This window comes from Cryptococcus neoformans, chromosome 4, assembly GCF_000149385.1.
Source record: "Cryptococcus neoformans var. neoformans B-3501A chromosome 4, whole genome shotgun sequence".
Classification (NCBI taxonomy): domain Eukaryota; kingdom Fungi; phylum Basidiomycota; class Tremellomycetes; order Tremellales; family Cryptococcaceae; genus Cryptococcus; species Cryptococcus deneoformans.
Genome location: NC_009180.1, coordinates 358,916 through 381,265, shown reverse-complemented (window position 1 = coordinate 381,265; position 22,350 = coordinate 358,916). Strand labels below are relative to the sequence as shown.

General features: G+C 50.9%; 9 protein-coding genes across 9 annotated transcripts; 3 read left to right on the top strand and 6 right to left on the bottom strand.

Annotated features, from left to right (window-relative positions):
- Positions 1–1,315: 1,315 nt before the first annotated feature.
- Positions 1,316–3,083, top strand: CNBD1190 (hypothetical protein; the record flags this gene model as incomplete). Its single annotated transcript, XM_770978.1, has 9 exons — positions 1,316–1,371; positions 1,436–1,642; positions 1,693–1,819; positions 1,885–1,964; positions 2,023–2,146; positions 2,202–2,462; positions 2,515–2,796; positions 2,847–2,930; positions 2,988–3,083. 9 exons carry the CDS (start codon positions 1,316–1,318, stop codon positions 3,081–3,083), a joined length of 1,317 nt encoding a protein of 438 aa, XP_776071.1.
- Positions 3,084–3,689: 606 nt separating this feature from the next.
- CNBD1180 (hypothetical protein) lies at positions 3,690–4,785 on the top strand (the record flags this gene model as incomplete). The annotated part of the gene is made up of 7 exons (XM_770977.1): positions 3,690–3,746; positions 3,859–3,934; positions 4,017–4,099; positions 4,153–4,231; positions 4,311–4,419; positions 4,473–4,686; positions 4,756–4,785. 7 exons carry the CDS (start codon positions 3,690–3,692, stop codon positions 4,783–4,785), a joined length of 648 nt encoding a protein of 215 aa, XP_776070.1.
- An 83-nt stretch (positions 4,786–4,868) lies between these two features.
- On the bottom strand, positions 4,869–6,787 carry CNBD1170 (hypothetical protein; the record flags this gene model as incomplete). Its single annotated transcript, XM_770976.1, has 3 exons — positions 4,869–5,825; positions 5,879–6,658; positions 6,725–6,787. 3 exons carry the CDS (start codon positions 6,785–6,787, stop codon positions 4,869–4,871), a joined length of 1,800 nt encoding a protein of 599 aa, XP_776069.1.
- Positions 6,788–7,325: 538 nt separating this feature from the next.
- CNBD1160 (hypothetical protein) lies at positions 7,326–9,589 on the bottom strand (the record flags this gene model as incomplete). The annotated part of the gene is made up of 4 exons (XM_770975.1): positions 7,326–7,935; positions 7,985–8,322; positions 8,376–8,747; positions 8,801–9,589. 4 exons carry the CDS (start codon positions 9,587–9,589, stop codon positions 7,326–7,328), a joined length of 2,109 nt encoding a protein of 702 aa, XP_776068.1.
- Positions 9,590–9,880: 291 nt separating this feature from the next.
- CNBD1150 (hypothetical protein) lies at positions 9,881–10,795 on the bottom strand (the record flags this gene model as incomplete). Its single annotated transcript, XM_770974.1, has 2 exons — positions 9,881–10,457; positions 10,518–10,795. The coding sequence occupies 2 exons, from the start codon at positions 10,793–10,795 to the stop codon at positions 9,881–9,883; spliced, it is 855 nt and encodes a 284-aa protein (XP_776067.1).
- Positions 10,796–11,926: 1,131 nt separating this feature from the next.
- On the bottom strand, positions 11,927–17,051 carry CNBD1140 (hypothetical protein; the record flags this gene model as incomplete). Its single annotated transcript, XM_770973.1, has 9 exons — positions 11,927–12,298; positions 12,363–12,908; positions 12,976–13,414; positions 13,511–14,251; positions 14,321–14,401; positions 14,464–15,980; positions 16,033–16,092; positions 16,136–16,494; positions 16,550–17,051. 9 exons carry the CDS (start codon positions 17,049–17,051, stop codon positions 11,927–11,929), a joined length of 4,617 nt encoding a protein of 1,538 aa, XP_776066.1.
- Positions 17,052–17,154: 103 nt separating this feature from the next.
- On the top strand, positions 17,155–18,406 carry CNBD1130 (hypothetical protein; the record flags this gene model as incomplete). The annotated part of the gene is made up of 6 exons (XM_770972.1): positions 17,155–17,364; positions 17,416–17,506; positions 17,575–17,651; positions 17,724–17,824; positions 17,901–18,055; positions 18,117–18,406. 6 exons carry the CDS (start codon positions 17,155–17,157, stop codon positions 18,404–18,406), a joined length of 924 nt encoding a protein of 307 aa, XP_776065.1.
- A 362-nt stretch (positions 18,407–18,768) lies between these two features.
- On the bottom strand, positions 18,769–19,404 carry CNBD1120 (hypothetical protein; the record flags this gene model as incomplete). The annotated part of the gene is made up of 1 exon (XM_770971.1): positions 18,769–19,404. One exon carries the CDS (start codon positions 19,402–19,404, stop codon positions 18,769–18,771), a length of 636 nt encoding a protein of 211 aa, XP_776064.1.
- A 637-nt stretch (positions 19,405–20,041) lies between these two features.
- On the bottom strand, positions 20,042–21,378 carry CNBD1110 (hypothetical protein; the record flags this gene model as incomplete). Its single annotated transcript, XM_770970.1, has 3 exons — positions 20,042–20,069; positions 20,138–20,913; positions 20,965–21,378. 3 exons carry the CDS (start codon positions 21,376–21,378, stop codon positions 20,042–20,044), a joined length of 1,218 nt encoding a protein of 405 aa, XP_776063.1.
- Between the last annotated feature and the right edge of the window lie 972 nt (positions 21,379–22,350).

The following is a 22,350-nucleotide window of genomic DNA, read 5'->3' as shown; positions in this document are numbered from 1 at the left end:
AGAAGGACTGTTATCGGTGAATCGGAGCTGGAATAAAGTGGCAGTCTTGAGTACTAATTACCGAAGAAGTTCAATGGTTAATCGCACTCTTTATCCTTATTCACTTTTTACTAGTACTGCTATACGACTATACTCAAATGGGGTGTCCAAGGAGAACTCAGGTCTTATCTGATTTCACACAGGAGCTAAGAGATGTTCATGCGTACCTGACTTCACTGCTGAGGCTGTAGGGATCAACAGAGATCTGACTACACTTCCGCTGCTGAAAAGGACACACATCTGACCTTACACTGATGCTGAAGGGATGAGTAGCGGCGGAATCATTGAGGTATGCTGGGATGGAGTTCATTCCTAGCCAAAAGACAACAAGAAAAGCGAAGAAGAATCCGATCTCACGACCGTCACTTGAAGAGCAAGCTAGAGTCCTGCCTTCTTCCCCAAAAGTGAGGGCAAGTGGAGGCAGTCTTACGAGTACACTTATCTGACCTGGGCAGTCCGGGGTATGGTTAGAGCACTAACCATAAAAAAGTTGTAGGGATATGTAGTGCAATGAGCCTTCGGCCTCATAGACTAATAATGCCACATCACAGTCGGAAGCTACCGCCGGTGACAGTGAGGAGAGATAGAGAAAAGAAAGAGAGATGGTTTGAGATATATCGAAGGAGGGGATCAGGGAGAAGGAGGAGAGAGAACGAAGTAGAGCCTGTGACAGTAACTACCCCTTCCATGGGTAGCTGCCAAACAGCTTACAGAGATCCCAAGTACATAGGTACATAACTGTTAGTTACGCTCATGGAGCCTATATTGCTATATTATTTGATACACACACAACACACAACAACTCGACATGAGACCCGAGTTCAATTATACCACTACACAACCTAACGACCTATCGTCAGTATCATTACTAGGTAGATCGACCACCAACAGCCAAACTTAGGAAGGCTTTGTATTCCGTAGAATTGATACCAAGGAGTCGATATTCTGTTATCTGCTGTGGGTGGCAGTGGAACGGAACCAACTGGATCGTTTAACCAATAGGAGACCCGGGTATTTCCCTACAGCGTGCATTTGCGCGTTCGCATCGGACGTCTCAAATAGGCGCCAGCATAGTAGCCCACATGCCACGCGAGCCTAACATGTCCTGCAAGGAAGCGCGCCTTGTGAATGGTCAGCCACGGCGACGGGCGTGTCGTCACTACCCTATGGCGGACCTGCAGCGAGACGTTCGTTGAGGACACCCAGTCATCCATATCCTCATCCATCCACGTTGTATCTATTCTAAACATCCCTTCTCCCACAGTTCCCCATAGACATGTCCCGACAACCCCCTCTCGTTATCGACAATGGTACTGGTTACACGAAGATGGGGTACGTTCTTAATGGTTATCTACACGTATATGCTAGCACATAGCTTAATGTCTATGCGTTCTAGCTTCGCCGGTAATTCGGAACCCTCTTTTGTGTTTCCCACCGTCATAGCAACCCATCAATCTGGCGGTTCTGGTGCGTCGTCCTCGTCTACTGGTGGCGCTGGGCGCGCCCCACCACCTATCGCCGGCAAGCCTTCACATCTCGCCAGTAAAAGAGGAATCGAGGATTTGGATTTCTTCATTGGTGACGAAGCTGTCGCCAACTCCAAGTTGGTAAAATCCGGTGTCTCCTCAAGAGCTGTGCTAATACTGGGCGTAGGACTTATTCACTCCATTATCCCATCCGGCATGGAATGATTGAGAACTGGGATCACATGGAGCGTTTATGGGAGCAATCCATCTTCAAGTACCTCCGTGCAGAGCCTGAAGACCACTATGTGCTCTTGGTATGCCTTCTCTTATATGATGAAAGACTTCGTCTTATTAGAGACTGACCACAATTCTTGATCAGACTGAACCGCCTCTTAATCCGCCTGAGAACCGAGAGAACACCGCCGAGATCATGTTCGAGTCTTTCAATGTGCAAGGATTGTGAGTGAAGGATCTAGACTGGTAGTCAGAGCTCACAAGCTAATTTGGCACATTAAAGGTACATTGCTGTCCAGGCTGTCCTTGCTCTCGCAGCCTCTTGGACGTCGTCCAAGGTGACTGAGCGGACACTCACCGGTGTTGTCATTGACTCTGGAGACGGTGTTACCCACACCATCCCCCTTGTGCGTAAAGTTCTGGTTAAGCTCAATGATGATTCGACTAAGACAACCCACTCAGGCTGAGGGCTATGTTATTGGCTCTTCGATAAAGCACATCCCCATTGCTGGCCGAGACATCACCTACTTTGTGCAGCAACTCTTGCGAGACCGGGGTGAAAGTGCACACATCCCCCCTGAGGACCAGCTTAGAGTAGCTGAAAAGATCAAAGAGGACTACACCTATGTTTGTCAAGATATCGTCAAGGAGTTCAAGAAGTATGATTCCGATCCATACAAGTACTTCGCTCGATTTGCTGGCGAGCACAGCGTGACTGGGAGGGTGAGTTTCGATACAGGAGTGACGAAAATCACTAGCTGACCGCCCATATCAGAAATACGATATCGATATTGGCTATGAGCGATTCTTGGCGCCCGAGATCTTTTTCAATCCCGAGATTTATTCCTCCGACTTCCTGACTCCTCTTCCCGAAGTGGTCGACACAGTAATCCAAACTTCTCCCATTGATGTCCGACGAGGTTTATACAAGAACATCGTCCTTTCAGGTGGATCCACTATGTTTAAGGACTTTGGTAAGAGGTTGCAGAGGGATGTCAAAGGCATCGTGGACGGCAGGATTGCGGGCAGTGAAGAGAAGTCAGGCAGTTTAATGAAGGTGAATTACCGACTATTGTTTCAAACCCAAAAGCTAACACTGTAGAAAAGTCGAGCGGCGTTGAAGTCAATGTCATCTCCCACAAGAGGCAGAGGTATGCGGTATGGTACGGCGGCAGTTTGATGGCGTCCACTGTAAGCTATTTGCTCTGACCAGCTCGCTCGAATGTCTCATTAATTCACTTTTCACAGCCTGAATTCTTCAACGTCAGTCACAGCCGCGAAGACTATCAGGAATACGGTCCTTCCCTTGTCCGCAGGTTCTCGGTGTTTGGAAGTGCAACTTGAGTGTAGGTTGTCATCAATAGTACAGTATATGCAGTCAGATCGTCTCCCATTAGCTTTGACGTAACGGACGCATACAATATTTGCAGGGCAATCGATGCTTGTATCTTGAGCCTTGATATCCTATGGTCGATAATCATGATTAGGATAGATATCCTCTTGCTGGCAATGATAGTTCATAAAAATCTTTGGAACGGGACGATCTATCGGTTGTGACTGGCGTTCGCAAGCTCCTTGATCCTAGAGCTGTCAGCGCTTCAACCATGTACATGACTGTAGCGCCAGAATCAAATAAATCACCCACCAGGCGCACTTTGCGCTTTGAAGTTTGAAGAGGGAGGTTCTCGTTCGTTACACGCCCGTCACTGGCTGTTAACAATTTGTATTTAATGTCTTTTTACTGTTAATTAATAAAACTAAAAGTTCCACGTCATGTAAATGGTGAACGCGTTCCACCACCAGTACCACCACGACTACCCTGCCAACGAGCAACAAATGGCCGGTAAAACAAATGACAACTTTCGTTGCTTTTGATATTCTTTCACACGTCTCTAATCTATATCACACTCTTCACCTGATCCTGTCGCAAACTTGTTGACAAGATCCGCAATGAAAATGAGGATTTCTCAAGCGCTTTTTGCGCTTCCGTTGCTTTCCGTCGCCAACGTCAGTCAATCGTATCTCATCTGCCCCGTAACTCCCTTTGGTGGAACATTGTTCGGGTTAAACACGGTGGGAACTGGGTAAAATTAGGATGCTAATCCATTTATGCTTATAGGCCTTGCACTTTTACTTTGAATCCAACGAGAAAAGGTGTTTCTTGGAAGAATTACCCAGTCAAACCATCGTGGAAGGTATGTCCGGCTGGCCTCACAATTCTGCGAGCAATCAAGGTCGACTTTAGGGCTGACATTGTGTATCTGTCTGGTATAACAGGCCATTACAAGGCGTTTTTGTGGAATGAGAATGAGAAACAATGGAAAAAGGACGAGGCCATGGGTATTCACGTTACTGTCGAGGTCAGTTTTTGGGGTTTGAAGACGAGCTGTTGCTGAGGTTAGGTGCAATGTAGGAATTGGCAACTTCTCACATAGTCGTTGACACTCGAGGTCCCCCAGATGGACGATTCACCTTTACTTCTCACGAACCCGGTGCGTCCTGCATGCCTTTCCCCATTTTTCCTTGTTGAAGATCACTGGTCTAATCATTGGAATGGAATGAACGATGTAGGAGATCACAACATCTGTCTACACTCCAATATCACTGGCGGCTGGCTTTCGAATGAGCACATCAAAATGTATTTGGATTTGAATGTTGGATCTTCTCGGTTTGACAACGCGTGGGCTCCCTCTTCTTTTCTTGCTTTCCTATCCTGACGCTGTCACTCATCAGGGCCGACCAAACTCATGTGACAACTCTTTCGTCCAAAATCCGCGAACTTAACAGCAAGGTCGCCGACATTCAACGCGAACAACGCTATATGCGTGAAGTCGAGGCAAACTTTAGGGACGCAAGTGAGCGCACTAATACAAGGGCAGTGTGGTGGAGCTTGTTGCAGATTGCTGTGTTGATTGGGGCTGCCGTTTGGCAGATGAAACATCTCAAGGTGAGCTTCCAACTTTTATTATTGTTGCATGCTAGTTTTCAAAGTGTCATGCTAATGCTTTGGTGTCAGGTTTACTTTGAGGACAAGAAACTCAGATGAACTGGTATACAGCTAGATAGCCCGTGGTCCATGTGATTAATGCATCGACAGGTCTCTCTACAATCTGCTGCATTCTAAACTTTCTAAGCCTCAAACTTGTCCGCAGCCTCTTCTCGTCCTTCCTCCCAAGCCCTGACCTCAAGACCACCTCCTCGCTGCACAATAACTTCGAGTACGAGCTGACCCTCCTTTTGCAGTTCGACCTCAACAGCACCGAGAGCTTTAGTCTTGACAGTGATGGGGGTCTTGACCTCTTCAGGCTCCTCCTCCTCTTCTTCTTCATCCTCCTCCTCGTCATCTTCAAACTTCTCGGCAGGAGGTCGCTCCACAAGGTCAACCTTCACCTCATCCTTACCCTCCCAAATTTCAAGAGCAACCTTGCCCGCAGGCGCAGGGATCGCAACACGCCTCCTAACAGGGAGAGGAGCACCAGAGGGGACCACAACGGCGGCAAGGGTGTTAGCCTCCTGGGAAGGAATGACAATACCGATAGGGGCGGCAGTAACGTCGGCCTTGCCTTCAGGACCGGCAGTGGCGAGGACATCCTCAAGCTTAAGATTGTCTTCTAGAGAAGTAAGGTGGAGAGCTTGAAGGGCACAGCCAATGGCGATAACCTGGGAGGGGTCAATAGCGGCGGTGATGGGGGTAGTACCAGGGAAGAGGTAAGAAAGACTAGATTGTAAACCAGGGAAAAGGGTAGACGCGCCCGCAAGGAGAACTTCGTCGATCTGGCAGAGGTCAAGTCCAGCAGACTTTACAGTGTTGGAAAGAACAGAGCCAACTTGTCGGTAGACGGGAGCGGCCAAACCGTCAAATCGGAGACGGTTGATAGCGGAAGAAAGGTCCATGCCCTCCTTGAGAGACTCGACGGCACAGGTGGCAGCACCGCTGGAGGCACTCAAAGATCGCTTGGTGTGGTCAACCGCGAGACGGAGCTTGGCCTCGGCACGCTTGTCGGCGTCAGAGGCGGACTCGCCGCAGGGAAGGTCAAGCGCAACCTTGGTCTTCTTGGTGAATTCCTTGGCAAAGTGTTTGAGGAGCTACAAACCTGTTAATGATATCATCGTGCGTGACTTGAGGAAGATAGACTGACCAAGTTGTCAAACTCCCTACCGCCAAGCTTGTCCTCCCTGGCCTTGGCCAGAACAGTGTACTCTCCTTCAGCGACCTGGATCACACTGACAGCCAAAGAAGTTTCCCCCATGTCAAGAACAACAACCCTCTTGTCCCTGGCCTCCTCCTCACCGGCGTTACCCTCATCGGGTCTACCCAACAAACCTCTCGCCTTCCTCTCCTCATTAAGACCGACCCGGTAGCCAACCAAAACAGCGGCGGCCTCATCCAAGACCTGAATGACGTTGATATCAGCAGCCTCAGCAGCTTTTCTCAAAGCTTCTGTCTGTTCCGGGGTAAACCAGGTGGGAGCAGAAACGACACAGGCAGAAGGCTTGACACCGAGGAAGTCAGTGGCCGAGGTCAACAATGTGGACAGGAACTCGCTGGTGACCTCTGGGACAGAGATGGTCTTTTTACTAGGGACGGGTTCGGCAACAGCGGGAGTAGCAGCACCGGAAACAGCGCTGGAAGTGACACCGGATCGGCTGGGAGCCTTGGGGGGAGGTACAAGAATGTCAACGGTGTAAGCAGGGGTGGTAGAGGAAGGGATCAGGGGAGCGGTAAGAATAGCGGTGTGGTCGACTTCGTCGTAAGTGTGGCCAAGAAGATTTCGGAAGCCCATGATGGTGTTCTTGCCGTTCTTGACGAGATGGGGCATGGCACCGTTACCGATGTAGACTTGCTCTCCAGCGTATGAGATGGCGCAGGCAATTTGCCTCTCACCCTCTTCGTTGGCAATACATGTGGGGTGGCCCTCCTACAAAGAACATGTCAGCTTTTTGTGCCCAGCGGCGCGCATACAGAGACATGCCTTGTCGATGACGGCGATGGAAGCGTAGGACTGGCCAAAGTTGATACCAAGGACGGAAGGCTTGGACCTGTGCATTACGGTGAGCGGGTGCTGTTCGGGCTTGTTTGCTTACATTTTGGAGAAAAAAAAAGGAGTGGGAACGTAAATGTGGTTGTAGATGAGGACGTTTTTGCTGGAGAGAAATGTTCAACGAGGACATCTTCAAAATCTCACAACACGTGGCCGCCACATCACATAACACCGATGTGCCGCTAGTCCCAGGGCACTTCTTTCACCACGCGCGTGTATGAGTATCATCTCACGTACAAAAATACCATTGACATTAGACACAATTATATGAACGATGCGATAGTAAAACAAACACTTCTCCCACGCCCCGACCCTCCCAGACATGAAGTTCAAAATATGAAGAGTAGAGGAGGAAAATAGCCATAACTGCCCAGCTAAAAATGAAACTACTTGTAATGTTTCCTCATTGCGAATTCGAAGGGAAAGAAAAAGATGACAGATGTTACAATTTTGAATGTTTTTGAGGCTACAGTCTTGAATGAGTTGCTTTGTCCATGTCTCCCTTTTTTTTCTTTCTTTTTTTGGTCACGTAGCTTGGACGCTACTAAGACCCATCGATGGTCACTTCCACGTCACCCCCAGCACCCATCACTATTACTTCATTGCCCGTTGCGGCGACTGAGTCTTGTACTTTTTCAACGGTGAGTGTGTTGACCCACTGCTTTCCGCCTTTTTGATCTACTGTCGCCCAGTAAGCCACACCGGTCACCGTGTCCGTACTATGCTGCAACATGCTTTGGTTCAATCCATATTGCGCAAAGGACGAGTTCGTGGGCACATTGATAATGCCGAGGGCGAGAGAACGGCTGCGGTTCTTATGCAACGGGTCATAGCTTGAAACCGATGATGGGGTGGGAATACGCAACTCGCCCCACATCGTTTTCGCTGAAAAAGGGCCAACATAATTTGGATGGAGACGCAGAGATATTGAACCATGCAGCGTGGCAATGACGGAAGAGAGGGAGACGGTTGTCGGATGATGGAGGTAACGGATATCAAGATAACCAGATGAGGAAAAGAATCTCGTGGTGATGAGCTTATCAGGTGTTGAGATGTCACGGCGGTGGAATACGTAATCACTGTCTTGCAAGGTTGTAGAATTGTCAGATGTGTGAGACGGGTCGTAAAGGATAACGTCTGCTGATATGGAGCCGCTACAAAGTTGTTAACCTGATAACTCTTTCCAACTAATCTGTGACTTACTCTGAGATATTCATATATAATTCTTCGGAAACATTCCATCTCCCCTTCACATCTCTCCCTGTTGACACCACATTTCCACACTTCAAACTCACATACGCGGCATCCAACCTTCCACAATTGTTCGATATGTCCAACAAGCCCATGTCTGCCACCCCTTCCAAGTCCCCGAAACGTACAGACATCCGATCGAAATTATATTCGAGATGCGGGAAATACGTAGCAGGAGTGACACTGGCGTAAACAGAAGGAGGTAGTCGAATGAGGATGTGGGAGGTCGGAACGTGGGCAGCATTAATAAAAAGAGGGTTGGAGACCTTTCCATCCGTTCGCCTTGGGCTCTACACCAAAAAGTCAGTCCAGTATCCGGCCAGGTCTTTGAGAATAAACGCACGTAGATTCCAACACCAACACCACCATCATCTCTCGCCATTTCACACACCCTCATCATATCATCTAGGGCCTGTGGTCCAGCGTATCGTATAATAACGTCAACTGTAATGACTCCTTCACCTGCCTCCTGTTGTAACTCTTCATCTCCTTCTGAGCCGAGGAAAGTTATTGTCCCGCTAGATCCTAAGCCGCGCCCGTTGAAAAAGAGATTCGAAGGAGCGGATCCGTTCGCTTGAAGAGGGAACGTGAACCTCGTAGTAGATATAGTTGTCGTGGTGAATGGGGTGAAAAGGGTGGAGAAGGCGGAAGTATAATTATAGGAGGTAAACTGATTGCAATTTGTCAAGTTGCCTTCTGTAAATGACGGTCCGTCCTACGGTGTCAAGTCAGCCTTCGTCCCTCGCAGAGTTGAAAGACCCAGCTCACCCTTGACTCGACATATGTCAGATTGGGAGATCCTCCCTGTTGCCATATCGCTGTCTTCTTCCCATCGTCGCTCTTGCTGTTGTCCTCCCACGGTGGGATTGCCACCCCAGTGTCCTGTTTCGAAGAGCGCATCCCCACTAGTAACCCGACCATCAATGCCACTCCTACCAGTATTACGACTAGCAAAACAAGTATCCACGTTCTCCATTTTTTCCACCATTTGTATAGCGCACGCGATGCCGCCGGGGAGAGGCATAAGATGCGACGCGTGGAAGACGGGTCAGAAAGTTGAGACGAAGGAGATTCCCACAGCTTCGAGGTCGAAGCTACTGGGGCGGTGTCGGAAGCCGGTATGATTGATGACTCGGCATGAGAATGGGCAGGGTGCGTCGAATGGAAAGAGGGTAGGGAGGCATTGGGCCCATTCGCCGTCGGCGTCACGCTCCCGAGCGAAGAACCAGGAGATTGTTGATACGCCGGGTTTATGACCGTGGCTGGTATCACCACACCTAGCCCTGGCCTTGGATTTCTTTCTCTCATCTCCTGCAGGCGCGCCGCGTTCTCATCCGAGAACACGTCTCCCTCTCTCGTGTGCCTTGTGCCGCTGTTGTGATCTGCGACAAAGCTTGTCCTGGACCGCCGCCGGCCCTCATAAGGCGGTAGTGATTCGCCATCCCATGACGCGGTACCAAAGTAGGAATGCTCTGAGGGGGCGGGCACGAGGGAGGGCGTGGAGGAGGAGGGGGAGAAGATGTTGGGATCCTTTTCGGGGTCAGGGGGGATGATCATGATGGGCGGGACAGGGCGTGGCCGATATGGCGAGACGTGGGCTGGACGGTTGGACGCGACGCAGGTGGGGCAACGAGAACTTGGGACGAGGAATGGAGAGAAGTGTTATGCCATGCCTGGAAAGAGAAACGAGACAACAGCTGTCGACATCTTTTCCTCCCGTCTTCCTCAGGTGCTGCGCGGGAAGCCGCCGCGCCTAACCGGCACACGCCTTTATTTATTCTATACATGTATTACGTAATACCACGTGCTCAGTGGACAGTATCTGGACCCCACACCGGCGTCTCTCCTTCAAACGGTCCTGTCCCTCCAGTCCCCCTGGCCGACGCCAGAGGATGACACTACCGGCTCTCCTGCCGCTCCTTCGCTCGTCTTCTGGGGCTGGTCACCGAGAGGGACGTACCCCTGTGAAGGAAGGACCCCGACATCTTTTGAGGACGTTCCTGACTGCTGCCGCAGAGTCGTGGTTGTTGGTTCCACAGGTTGAGGCGTCGTTGTTGAAACAGCTGCACCGGACATCGCAATTGGCCTCGTTCCAACATTATCTCCCTGCGTTGATGTGGACGGTCCAGCTACTGGTGATCTAGTATTCTCCACCTCTGCATCCATTCCAGAGGTAGCCTGCCTCGTCCCTTTGTCCATCTTCATTACCAAGCCAATACAAGCTACCTCTGTACCTCTCTCACCACCCGCATATCTGATCTCGGGCCACAAATTCCTCATAACATTGATGAAATCTGCCGGCAGCAAGGGAGGATGAGCTGGCGCAGCAGCTGCTTTGTTATAAAAAACGAAAGAGAGGTAGCTGTGCATGATTTGGCTGAACAGCAGAACTGAAGAAGGAGAAGGTGTGCAGATCAGCTGTAGCCTAAAAACTTGCTATCAGCATAGTCATTTGATAAGATAATTCCAAAGCAGCAAAACAAACCAAAATATTGATCGGTATGGCTCCTTCAGCGCTCTCAGCTCTTCAGGTTTCCCCGTCAAACCGCGAAGAGCCAAATCAGAGAGCTTTATGATTTTGAAACTCGTCAAGGGAAGCTGATAGGGGGAGCACCCAGGGAGAGAAATATTGGCAGGCCATCTAGACACGTGAGAAGGGAGATGCGACGAGTCTGTATTGTTGATAGCGCCAGTATTCGCAGGACGTGTAGGAAGGAAAGGCTGGCCAGCAGCTCTTGGAGACGCTCCAGAGTTCACCGGCATCCTTGAAAACTGCAGGCTTGCATAGGCCGGGTTGTTCAGTGTTTGTCGCTGTCTTTCTACAGGATATTGCGGTGGAGTATCTATCCTCAGAGGGCGGGACGATGTCTCAGCCGAAATGGAAGCATTCTGGACAGCGGGTTGCGGACGATAAGCAGCCGGTACTAACGGGGCATTGCCTAAAGCGGGCGGTACTCCTGACACATTCGTCAAGTTCAAGACGGATGAGACGTTCATACGATCTTGGGCGAACGCAGGTGGGCGCATCATAGTTTCTCGTTGGGCCACAGCACCCGGCATAGTTTGAGAGGAAGATTGAGACATTTGGGGAGGTAGAAGAAATGGAGGTGCGGAAATTGTCCTCACAGCCTCGTTAGGACCCCTATATACTTTCTGAATCTTCGCGGCCGCATCGATAAGCGTTCTCTGCAGGATCCCAATACAGAATAAATCAAAATCAGCCAACCAATTATACAGCCATGGCACATATTACGGATTGTAACGTACCATTTCATCATGCGCCGCCTGCCAGTGCTCGAGATATAGATCTGGCCTTGAGCATCGGAGGCAAAACAGGGGCTTATATTCAAAAGTCAGTTTCTTTTTTTCTTTTTTCTTTTTTGGCCCACATGTAAGTAAAGCTAACCGTTCAGGAGAGAACTTACGTGCGCGCCGCTTTTCTCGGGCCTGAAAGTTACCCATGGCCACAATTCGTAACATTTTTGACATTGACGAGGTCTGCCGAGATGTGCCTCTGTCCTAAGGTGATCTTGGAAAATAATGTTGGCTTCTGATTTCCTGCTTCCGACAGTGTGTGCCATGATTCCCCGCCGTAAAAAGTCTGTTGGCAAGCAGAATGGGTCAATATTAATGGGCCATCGCTACGCACAACAGAGGTAAGCGCAGGGAGAACAATAGTTGTAAATTCTCGCCACAAGAAGAAGGCAGTTGTGTCGTTTGTACGCTGTTGCTTGTTCCTCTGGTAATAAGCTTTTACGTAATATATGTGTTACAGCTGGCCGACGGGCAAGAGCAAATGGAACGGCAGGTCAGCACATTGCATGGTAACACATGCATTACAGTTCGTTATATACCAATCCACACTATAAAGCCATTATATCTTCACGGCCGATGTCATCTCCTGATCGTCGCATTCGGCGTTATAGGCTGCTCTTCCCCGTCGTCGTCGAATTGTCCATCTGTGACCTCCGGATCAATCGACAACCCCCCTGCATTTACACCTTGCGCCGCGCCGCTTGCATCAACCGCCTTTTCAGTTTTATCCAAAGCTCCGGATTTATCTCCAGAGGAAGACTGCAAGTTGTTATTCGGCATTGCGAGTGACTTTTCCAATTTCTTCTCGCCTTGTTTCTTGGCCCGAAGTGATATGGCGTTTCGCAGAGCGTCGATGTATGTTTCGTATTTGAATATTTCACTATGGATATAGTGCGATTTGGCTTTCCAATTTTCCTTTGCTTTGTGGAGATTCTTTGATCCATGAGAATACTAGTGTCGTCGTGAGGATCAGCGCGGTCTTTTAGCTATTGTCTACACAACAACCAAAACTCACCAATCTCATCATCGGCTCCTCAACAGCTTTGTGTTTCTCCAACTCCTTTTCTTGCGACTTTACATACTCTACCAAGGCTTCCAATTGACCCTCCTCTTCCATAGTACTCGGAATCATCGCAGGAGGTGGCGGCTTCCAATCGTTGATATGGATTTTGTCAAACTGCCCTGTACTGCTCCCGCCACCACTCCCGAGAGCCCGCCGGCCGTACGTGCCTCCCATTCGGCTCCCGTTACTCTTCTGACTAAAGACACTCATCCGATCGCTTTCGTCCTCCAGTTGATCAACTGCAACTCTGTTCCATCCATACTCCATATTTGACACGCCTCCTTGCAATGGCTGTCGAGTCTTCCTTGCTGCCCAATAGTTGCACGTCGCGACCCATTCGGCAACGAGGTCTTCGGTCCCCGCTGCAAAGGTGCACACTTCGCCGGATGACTGGTTGACACTGAAACAATATGGTTTTGAAGACGAGTGGCCCTGCTTGGGAAGTGCAACAGCGGTGGTGTGCATGAGATTGATAGTACCGTTCGCATTGGCATTTTCCTGCAGATTGCCAATACTCATCATCAGTACAGCCCATACTAGCTTGCGCAGAGAGTTCAAGACTTACCAGCCAATTTCCACCACCCACGGACCCACCCATAAATCCCCCTCCTCCTTTACCATCTCCAAACGTGAACATGTACAGATCCCCCTTGCTGACCACCACAAAGAACTGCTTCCAATCAGCCTTCTTCACCCTTTTCGCCACGCCTTCCCCTTGTGTTCTACGTTGTAAAATCCCCTCCTTGGCCCATGGTGCACCCAGCAACGCAAGCTCATCATCATCCATATCCTCCACTGTGCCTACGCTAGCCTTTGAATGTAGCGAACCAACTTCGTCTTCATTTTCTCGAATCACTGTGTGTGACAGGTTGGAAGCAAAACCCAGAGAGGGGGCGAAAGACGAGAAACCGGAACCACTAGCGCCCGTTTCGTTGATAGATGTTGCGTTGCTCAGAGCGGGACTGAGTCTCCCATCAGACCCGTACCATTGGGAGCCATAAGGACTGTTACTGCCGTTATTTAACAGACCTTGGACACTACGTATACTCCCCCGTCTGAGTACATTCATACGGTCTGTCGGTGTCCGTCCCCTGGCGAACCGAGAGTCGTAAGGACCGTTGCTAGCAAGTGAAATCATTGACTGGCGATTGCTCGAACGAGATGCATTTCGGTCGTTCCCGGGAATACCAGATATAGGAAGAAGGATCTTGTCAGCACGAACGGAAGAGTAGATTTCCTTCAGTGCAGCTTCAGCTCCTGTTTCCCAGCCCTTGGAGTAGCTCCATGAGCCTGCGCTGAACGAGCTATTTCTGCTTTTCCCCTCTGTAGATATGCCAGCTACGGATAGCGAGCTGTTTGCAGAGGCGTAAGGCGGCGCATGCTGATGAATGTGGGCAGAAATGACAGGTGCTGAAGTGCTCCGAGCTTGCATCGGTTGGATCGGTGTCTTGGCTCTTGTGTTGATTAGCGTGGTGGACATGGATGAGTTTGAGCCGAGGCTAGGCTTCATGCTGCTTCCATCATCATCCCTCACTAAATCGGGAGTCGAAGACCTTTCATCTGCAGCAGCGCTCAAGATTGTATTTGGATCGACAGTTGTACTCTCATGAATAGCCTGGAGTGTGTTCCTGACAAATTCAGCTTTCGACATGTGTCTACTCAATTCTGCGATATGGAGATCGGTGTTGAGCATGAGCATCGCGGCAGAGACGGTATGCAAGATACCGGGAGATCCAAAGACGGTGTTGGGATTGCACTCGAAGAAGCGAGCGGAAAACGCGCCCATGATACGATCGAGTTCTTGGGATTCGGCCTTGAGGTAGAGTTTTTGGCAGAGCTGCCTGCATAGAGAAAAAAAAATGAGTTGCCGCCCAAAATGCTTTGTTTTTGAAGGAATTTTCAAAGCTTACCGAAAGGCATCAACGAGGTTTTGTCCCTCCATGTGGAAGTACTGCATAAAGTATTTCAAGGTGATGTCGTTGATAGCATGCCTGCAAAGTCAAAACGTCAGTCCTGGCTGCTCCATACGGATAGGTGTCAATAAATTCCTCACGGTCCACCCAAAAACTCTGCCATTTTATCCCCAGCCACGGTCGTCCCATCCCCTTCATAGAATTCGCGTGCTAGCCTCTTCCCCTTGTCCTCGTTGCTCCCTTCTCCCATTTTATCTTGTTCACGGTCTGGTTCGCTATTTTTCTGGCTTTCAGCCTTATCATCGGATACTTCCACAGCCTGCTCCTGCGCTTTACTAGGGGTCTCTGGCGGGGAAGAGATCACCTCCACTTTATCTCGAGTGTCCTTTATCGTTCCTTGAGCCGATAGGGAGCTGAAACCAGACATGGCGCTAGACGAAGCAGGTATACACGTCCTGTCGATCTTATCCGATAAATTAGACTGCAGTCGTGCCGGAGACGGGAGAGGAGACGAGGGTGACCCTTGAGCTTGACGAGCCCAAGCCGAAGGTGCAATGGGTGACGGTCGATCAGTATTTTCGACACCGCCCGAGGAATCAAACTTGGCGGAAGACGGTAGAAGCGGTGATGGCCCTTCTGATAACGATTGCCAGTCCTTCTCTCCTTGGTCGTCACTGGCTTTTTCAAATATCGGTGCAATTTGAGGGACGTCTACAGAAGGTGCAAGTGCAGAAGAGAGGGATGGAGACGGGGCATGGAGGTTAATGAAGGGCTCAGTGTGGTGTCGATTTTGAGGCTGTTGAGGGTGAAGAGAGTAGAGCTCATGATTCAAGAATGTACTCGATTGGAAAATAGGAGGGTCAAGGAAGGATGAGAGTTGATCGGCAGATGAACCTTTAAGAGGCATTGACGATGCTTGGTCCGATGCTGAAGCTGCAGATACTGACGCCGACCGTTGCGGAGACGAAGTAGCTGATAAGAATGTTGATGATGTAGGTGTCACCGACAACTCCTGATCTGATAGGGGCCTCCCCAAAGCGGCGGGAAACCCGTTTTTACCATCCCTGAGCCTTAAACTCTCCTGTGGTAAGCCAAGCTCCATAGCAGGTTGCGATTGTCCTATATTGGCAAGCATCCCTGCCATATCGTCAGAAAAAGATGTCACTGCTGCGGTGGCAGGTGACGGTGAAGGGGCGAGTTTGCGTGAAGAACAAGATGTGGCTCGAGAGGGAGTTTCGTTTTCTGATACGCTGGCTGGTTCTCTAACATGAAGGGGACTGGATCCTCGTTTAGTAATTGTTGCCACGAGTGTCGAGTCATGGTCGTCGACGTTGTCTCTGACAGCAGGCAAAGGCTTGTCCGTGATCATGGCACTAGCCTGCGAGTCGCGCCGCCCAGACATGGTTGATGGCGTCGGGGTCCTTGATTTCCTGTTATGCGAGGCCATGGCAGGCGATGCAGATGCCGAGTAAGTGGATAACTGAGGAGATCTGGAAGGGCTGAAGACGTCGGTGGATGTTGAAGAGGGGGTGAAAGGTCGCTGTTTCTGATTGGCATAGGTAGCTGGGACAGGAGGTACAGGCGGGTAAACAGTCTCGGCATTGATATCTACGCGGGAGGAAGAAGCTGAACCGGAATGTTTTGATGAGAGCTGCTGCTGCGTTGGGTTATTAGATGGCCCCCAAGGTGCAGACAGACAAGATACATACATCTTCTTTGGTAGATCCAAACATCTTTCCAAACATACCCCTGGCCTTGTACTTCATTGTCTACTCGTGTAAGCGAGAGTGGCGACTGTACGATTAGACTTACCTTGAAACCTTCATCAGAAGCGTTTGACTTATTTCTGCTCAACGTGCCAGACCCTTCCGCAATGGTGGCCATCTGGTTACCTCCCATCATGCTGCCGTGCTTGTCGCTGGTTTCTGTTGTGGACCTATTCCTCGGTGCAGATGGGGATGGCTGCTCCTTGTAGAGCGTGCGTGAGCTTGCGGAGGTGGACATCGATGGTGCAGGAGTGGACGCTGTGTCTTGTTTCTGCTTGCTACTGCGGTGGGTTGAGCGCCGGACCATGGATGCCAGGTCGGGCTGGGAGGTCGTGGTAGCCTTGCTGAAGAGAGAGCGCCGTTTTGGGGGCGCTTTTTTGCTTTTGGGCTCAATCCCAAGCTCGGCTGGGGTATTCTATCAGCGTATGCGGCCACGAGAGAGGACTCCAGCAGAACCCACCGTCAAGACCGATGCTTTTCACCGGCCGCCTGGCCGCCCTTGTCGGTGTGTCCCCGGTGCCGGTCGACGTTGTGCTCGTCGTCGTCACACAGGATGCCTTCCGTGCATGTCCTTTTGGCGTAGGCGGTGTCACCCCCGGGACAGGTATCGGTGGCCTCTTGACGACACTCCCTTCGCTTACATGTCCCACACCGAGCCCTATCCTCCCCTCCTCTCTCTCCCGCGTTCTGCTCAGCGCGCGGAGGTCGTCCTCGAAGCTTCGTTTGTCCACGGAGAGAGGTGCGTCTGGGTCGTCCATGGCCGCTGTGCTCGTGCCGGAGGAATGGTGGTGGCCGGTTGCAGTGGATGCAGCTTCGGACTCGAGGTCTTCGCCGATGGGTGGTGGGCCTGCCGAGAGATAGAGTGTCTCCTGTGGGTTGCGGAGCGCAGCCTCAAAGTCGGCGGGAGTCCTGCGGAGAGAGCGAGAGGAGGAAGTCGACGGCCGGGGGGGAGCAGCCTCCATGGCGGAGTGTTGTGTATTATTATATGCTGCGCAGAGAAATGTTTACAAAAGACATCACCACTCCCCCGCGCATCTCTTCTTCGTCACATCTCCACCACAAACCATGGCAAGTATCGTCTCGGTATCTCACGGCCACAGCCCACAGCTCATACTCCACAGCCCCTCTCCACCAAGGACTCGCTCCTCGTCACCCAGTTCAGAGCAATCACAGGCACATCGTACGTCCACCGCACCGCCCACACCAAGCCCGCTCACACACCACAGATCCGCCGAAGCTGCAAAGTATATCAAGAGATACAAGCACATCGAGGCCGTATGTCTGCTCTGCCAGCCACGTCCACTGCTGACGCCTATGACTGCTTAGGCTGTGGATGCGTTCTACAACAATGAGCCAGCACCGAGAGCCGACCCTGCACAGGAGCGCAAACTCGGTGAAATCTGGGAAAAGTTCAAGGGTGCGCAACGATTCGGCCATGCATAAAAAACCCATTTGGGCCGCTGACCATAGAACGGATCATCACAGACCCATCCGATCCAAAGTTGATCAAGATTGACGGTACCATGGAGCTCTGTGAAGAGCTTGATATCGATCCTGGCACTGTGAGTTGCGCCCATTGACCGGCCCACAAGGAACGTCTGACTTGACGAATCTCTGACCCGGATGCTTTGCAGGACGCCGTCTTGTTCTGTCTCGCTGCTGATCTCGGCTCCAAAGCCACTGGTGAATGGGAAAAGGCGCCCTTTGTAGCCGGTATTGCGTCCTACCCTGGAAAGTAGGTCTCTCTCTCTCGACACTCCCACCCCCACTGGCCATAGCTCATCGCCATTGCCCATCTCTTTGGCATACAGTATCGACTCTCTTCCAAAATTAAAAGCTTACCTCCCGACACTTCGCAAAAAGCTGGTCAGCGACCCAGAGTACTTTAAAAAGGTGTACAACCACGCCTTCCAGCTTGCACGTGGTGGACCCCAGTCGCTCACGCGTTCACTCCCGCTCGATACCGGTAAGCACCCCTTTGCATGTCTTGTGAGAAACTCTCCTGCTGATTTAGTTCTTTACTCCAGCTATTGACTTATGGACACTCTTCTTCCCTCCTGCTTTCAACCACTCCCCCTCTGCCCTCTCCCACCTCCCCGACAACTCACCGCCCCAATTCACTCAGCCAGAGTTCGACCTCTGGATCGAATTCATGCAGCAAAAGAACAAGGCCGTCTCCAAAGACACCTGGGCCCTGTTGGTCGATTTCGCCAGGGGTATCGACAAGGATTTCAAAGAGTATGACGAGGATGGAGCTTGGCCCTCAATGATTGACGATTTTGTAGAGTACGTGCGAGAGCAAAAAAGAGGACAGTAGTAAGGGGCCGCGGTTGTTCACGAGCCGCTCAGCAACAAAGTGCTTATGCAGTTTGTATATAGTAGTAGCATATCACTTTCTAGGCATCAACGCGTTAGGGTCATGGCGTCGTAAGGCAAAATACAATAAATGTCCCACAATCTATACCGAAACATGAAACACTTGTTAAAACATCCCCTCATGCTCGGACAATCATTTCCACCGCCTCGCCAGGCGCGTCCAGCGAATCCAGCGCATTCCCAATACCCTCCTCGTACCGATTATGTCTCATTCGCACGACTTGCAAAGTTCAAACTAGGATTCGTACTGCATTCCACCTCGCCGCCCAAATCACCGTACCCATGGCCATGGCCATGACCTTCTTACCCAACATCCACATGAACCAGAACGGAGTGCGCAGGGAGAGACTCAATATGACCCCCACTTTCTGGCCGTTTTTGCGGGCGATAGGGAGATGGGGACGGCGGCAATGGTGATGGATGAATATCCGGGTCGGTTAATTGTTCCATCGGGCTATTAGGAGTACGCGACCGTTCCCCACCGCCCTGCCGATGATCCTGGTCCGACCACAGACGAGAACCCGGTCGGGGTACCAGTCCCTTGTAGGCCACTACCCTAACGGTCGCTTCTCCCACGGGCTCCCACGACCGTAGACTATGAGCGGTATAGCTCGTTCGACTCGTACGCCAAGTTATATCAGATTGCATACTGAGTGCCAATGATGTTCGACCCATATCACCAAGAACATTCTCTTGAGATGGAGAGTTGAATAGCAAAGAAGAATGTGAATCGGTGTGCGCAGAGACGGGAAGGGAGTCATGAGGACGGAAATGATGTGATTGAGAAAGGGACAGAGACGATGTGCGGGGCGGTGGGTGTTGATTGAATGGGGAAACAGGAGGGGAGGAGGGCAGGGGAGAGTATGAAGGCGATGGGGAGAGTGGTATAGTATTACTGAGCACATTTATTTCCTTCTCGTCCTTGTTGTCTTCTTTCATGTCAATGTTGCCATACTCCCTCTTATTCTTCTGTCCTTGCACTTGTCCAAAACTTTTTCCAAAGATGCCGGGCGAAACGGGCGATCTTCCGAAACGACTCGCATTCATCTCCAAAGGACTCATTCCTATTGCCGGTAAAGAAGGCGTTTGCATTTGCAAGGTTGAATGTTTTGGTAGTCCTTCATGGGACGGTTTGGCGATAGACGATGTGGGTTTGGTTTCCAAAGAGCCATCACGCTCACGCTCATGCTGATCGGGTTCAGAGTCAAAGTCTAGTGAAACATGAACATCCTCGCCGCGCATCCGATACTTCTCTTCCGCCACAGACCCATACTCATTCCTGTACTTATTCAACGACGGCGAAGGGGTCAGCAGATTCACCTTCATCTCCAGAAGCTCGGCATCAACCAATGAGCTAGATTTCGTAATGGACGATCCCGAAGGGGTGTGACGCGGCCTGAACGGAGGAAGAGGCGAATGGGAAAACCCGTAATGTTCTTTTGAGGAAGAGGGAAGAGATGATGGACAAGTTGAACCGAGCAGACTCTGTCGGGAAGGACTAGGAGAGGACAAGATCGGCGTGTGGTGCGGAGGAGGACTCTGTAGGGTCTCGTTTTCATCTTTGAGTCTCCCGCCATCATCTGACATAGGGGTTGGCAGATTCCCTGGATGCAGATCGGTTTTCGTTTTATGTGATACAGGTGGTATACCCCTTGGCGTGATCGGTTCACACATTTCCCACCCACTACTCGACGTCTCACTACCAGCTATCTCTCTTTCGCTATCCATAACTGCAAACAAGATGCTTTTTCCCCAATCTTCTTCATCCTGATCTATGCCAATTCTGAGTCCCTTGAACCGTCGCAACTGAGCAGACAGCCTTTTCGATGGCGGGGACGGCGTGGGAAGGAGCGGTTCATGATGTGAATGAGAGTGGGGAAGAGGTGGATGAGTGAGGGGAGAGGATTCGGTATCAGATTCAGTGGCACTGACGGGGTAGGAGTCGGTTCCACCTCTGGCGTGAGTACGATTAGGGCTCAGGGAACGGGGCTCTGCAGTACTGGGTAAATCAGATGCGGGGCCCTCGGACTCGGACTCTGACGAGAATGGGTGGTCCTTCAAAAGGGTGTGGTTGGTATATCGCACTTTACCCAGCCCTGTAGTCGTGATAAGCGTGATAGGTGAAGGTGAAGAAAGGCCAGGACCCATCTCCTCGAATGAGAACTTTTTCAGCACCCCAGTTGAACTGGCTTTTGAGCTCTGACTATCTGTCGCATACCCGTGACCGAGGGGCTTTTCAAGCATTGCCGCGGGGGCAGAGAATGGTGCGCGAAAAAAGTCATCATTCTTGTCTTGATGGTGGCGAGGAAGAGGATGGGTATTTTGGCGCTGGCGCTGACGGGCGGCAGTGATCAACAAAAAATCGGATTCAGACATACCCTGGGATCTGAGCGCTGTCACCCAGGCAGGAGGAAGGTCCGATAGGTCGGGAGAGACATGGAGGTCATGCTATTGGGAAGTGTTGAGCATGTTTTTCGTACAGAATATCCAAGTACATACCTCGACATTGAAGGGTCTCCCAATACCAGCATCTCCTTCTTTTTCTGTCATCTTTGTCCCCGGGCTATTCTTCTCACTTGCTTTGCAATGTGCGTCCCTGATTTTACCCTTCTTCCTTCTCCAAGTCCCCGCGTTGGCAGCCGATTTTATGACGCTCTCCACTGGCCTCGAACTTGCTGACCCACTGCCTCCATCTGCTGTATTATGGCGTCGCATTACGCTGCCGACCCTGTTGAGCTCCTTACGGATTCCCATGAGCAGCTGGCCTGATGACTTTTTTTTACTTAGCGGGAGAAAGCTTGTGCCCGTTTCACGGTCGCTGCTCGGTGTATTGGGCATAGATCGTTGAATGGGCACCTGATTATGTTCTGAGCAAGTTGGAGAGGAAGAGGCAGACGATGGTTGCCTGAACATGATTCTCCGCTTCGAGATTGGCGTTTCTTGGGCCTCGGAGGGGCTTGCTGATTGGGACAATGTTCCCAAGCTGGGTATCGAAGGACATCCAAGATTGGTCAAAGTTGCTGTGCTGTGGTTACGAAGGATAGAAGTAGTGGAGCCGGTCAGTTTAGAGGAAGAATGATTTGTTGTGGTGTATGGGAATCTGCTCAGAGGAGAGAACAAGATGGTGCTTGGTGAGCTGGAAAGCACTGCGGGCGATGATGGCTGCGCAACGTTGCCCGTGTACGATGCGTTGCTGTGTCAGCGGAAGGATTATAAAAAGCTGTCAGCAATCATCACAAATCGAGACCTATCATAGCATGAGGTGGTGGACGAGGCAATGTCATAGATTAGAAAATACCTCTGTGGATGGCTGCTATATGATGAGTCGAGGACAACGAAGGTCCGGTTGTATACAGCGCACAGTCACCACCTAGCCTTCATGCAGAGTGACACCTCTAGAGTCTCATTATCCTGTTTCGGAAGCTGTTGAAAGAGATGGCATATTGTGGAAGATGCGGTTATCATCATCACGTCAGAGCTCACCTTTTACTTCGCCGACTGTCATTCTCCTCGTTGACGGTGGCTTGTCGTGGATTCCGGGCATAGGAGGCGCCATGGAGGTCGAGATCAAAGGTGCCGAGGGAAGGGAGCTTTTTCTCTGCGGTGTTTAGGGGCGGAGTGCTCTGGCCAGGCATTGGCGTATGTGGGGGGCGGAGCGGGTGGGGGAGGTGGGGGAACGTTTTGCATAGCTTGCAGTAGGGAGACGGTGTGATTACGGTATCCCCAGCAGCTGGCGGCCCGAGACATGATGAGACATACGCACAGACCACATCGCCATCACCCGCACTCCACCACACCCGGGCAACCGGCAGATGAAACAAGCAAGCGATTGGCCGCAGTGTACAGCGATGCTACTGCCCAGATTAAAACGTCTTCATCCATTCA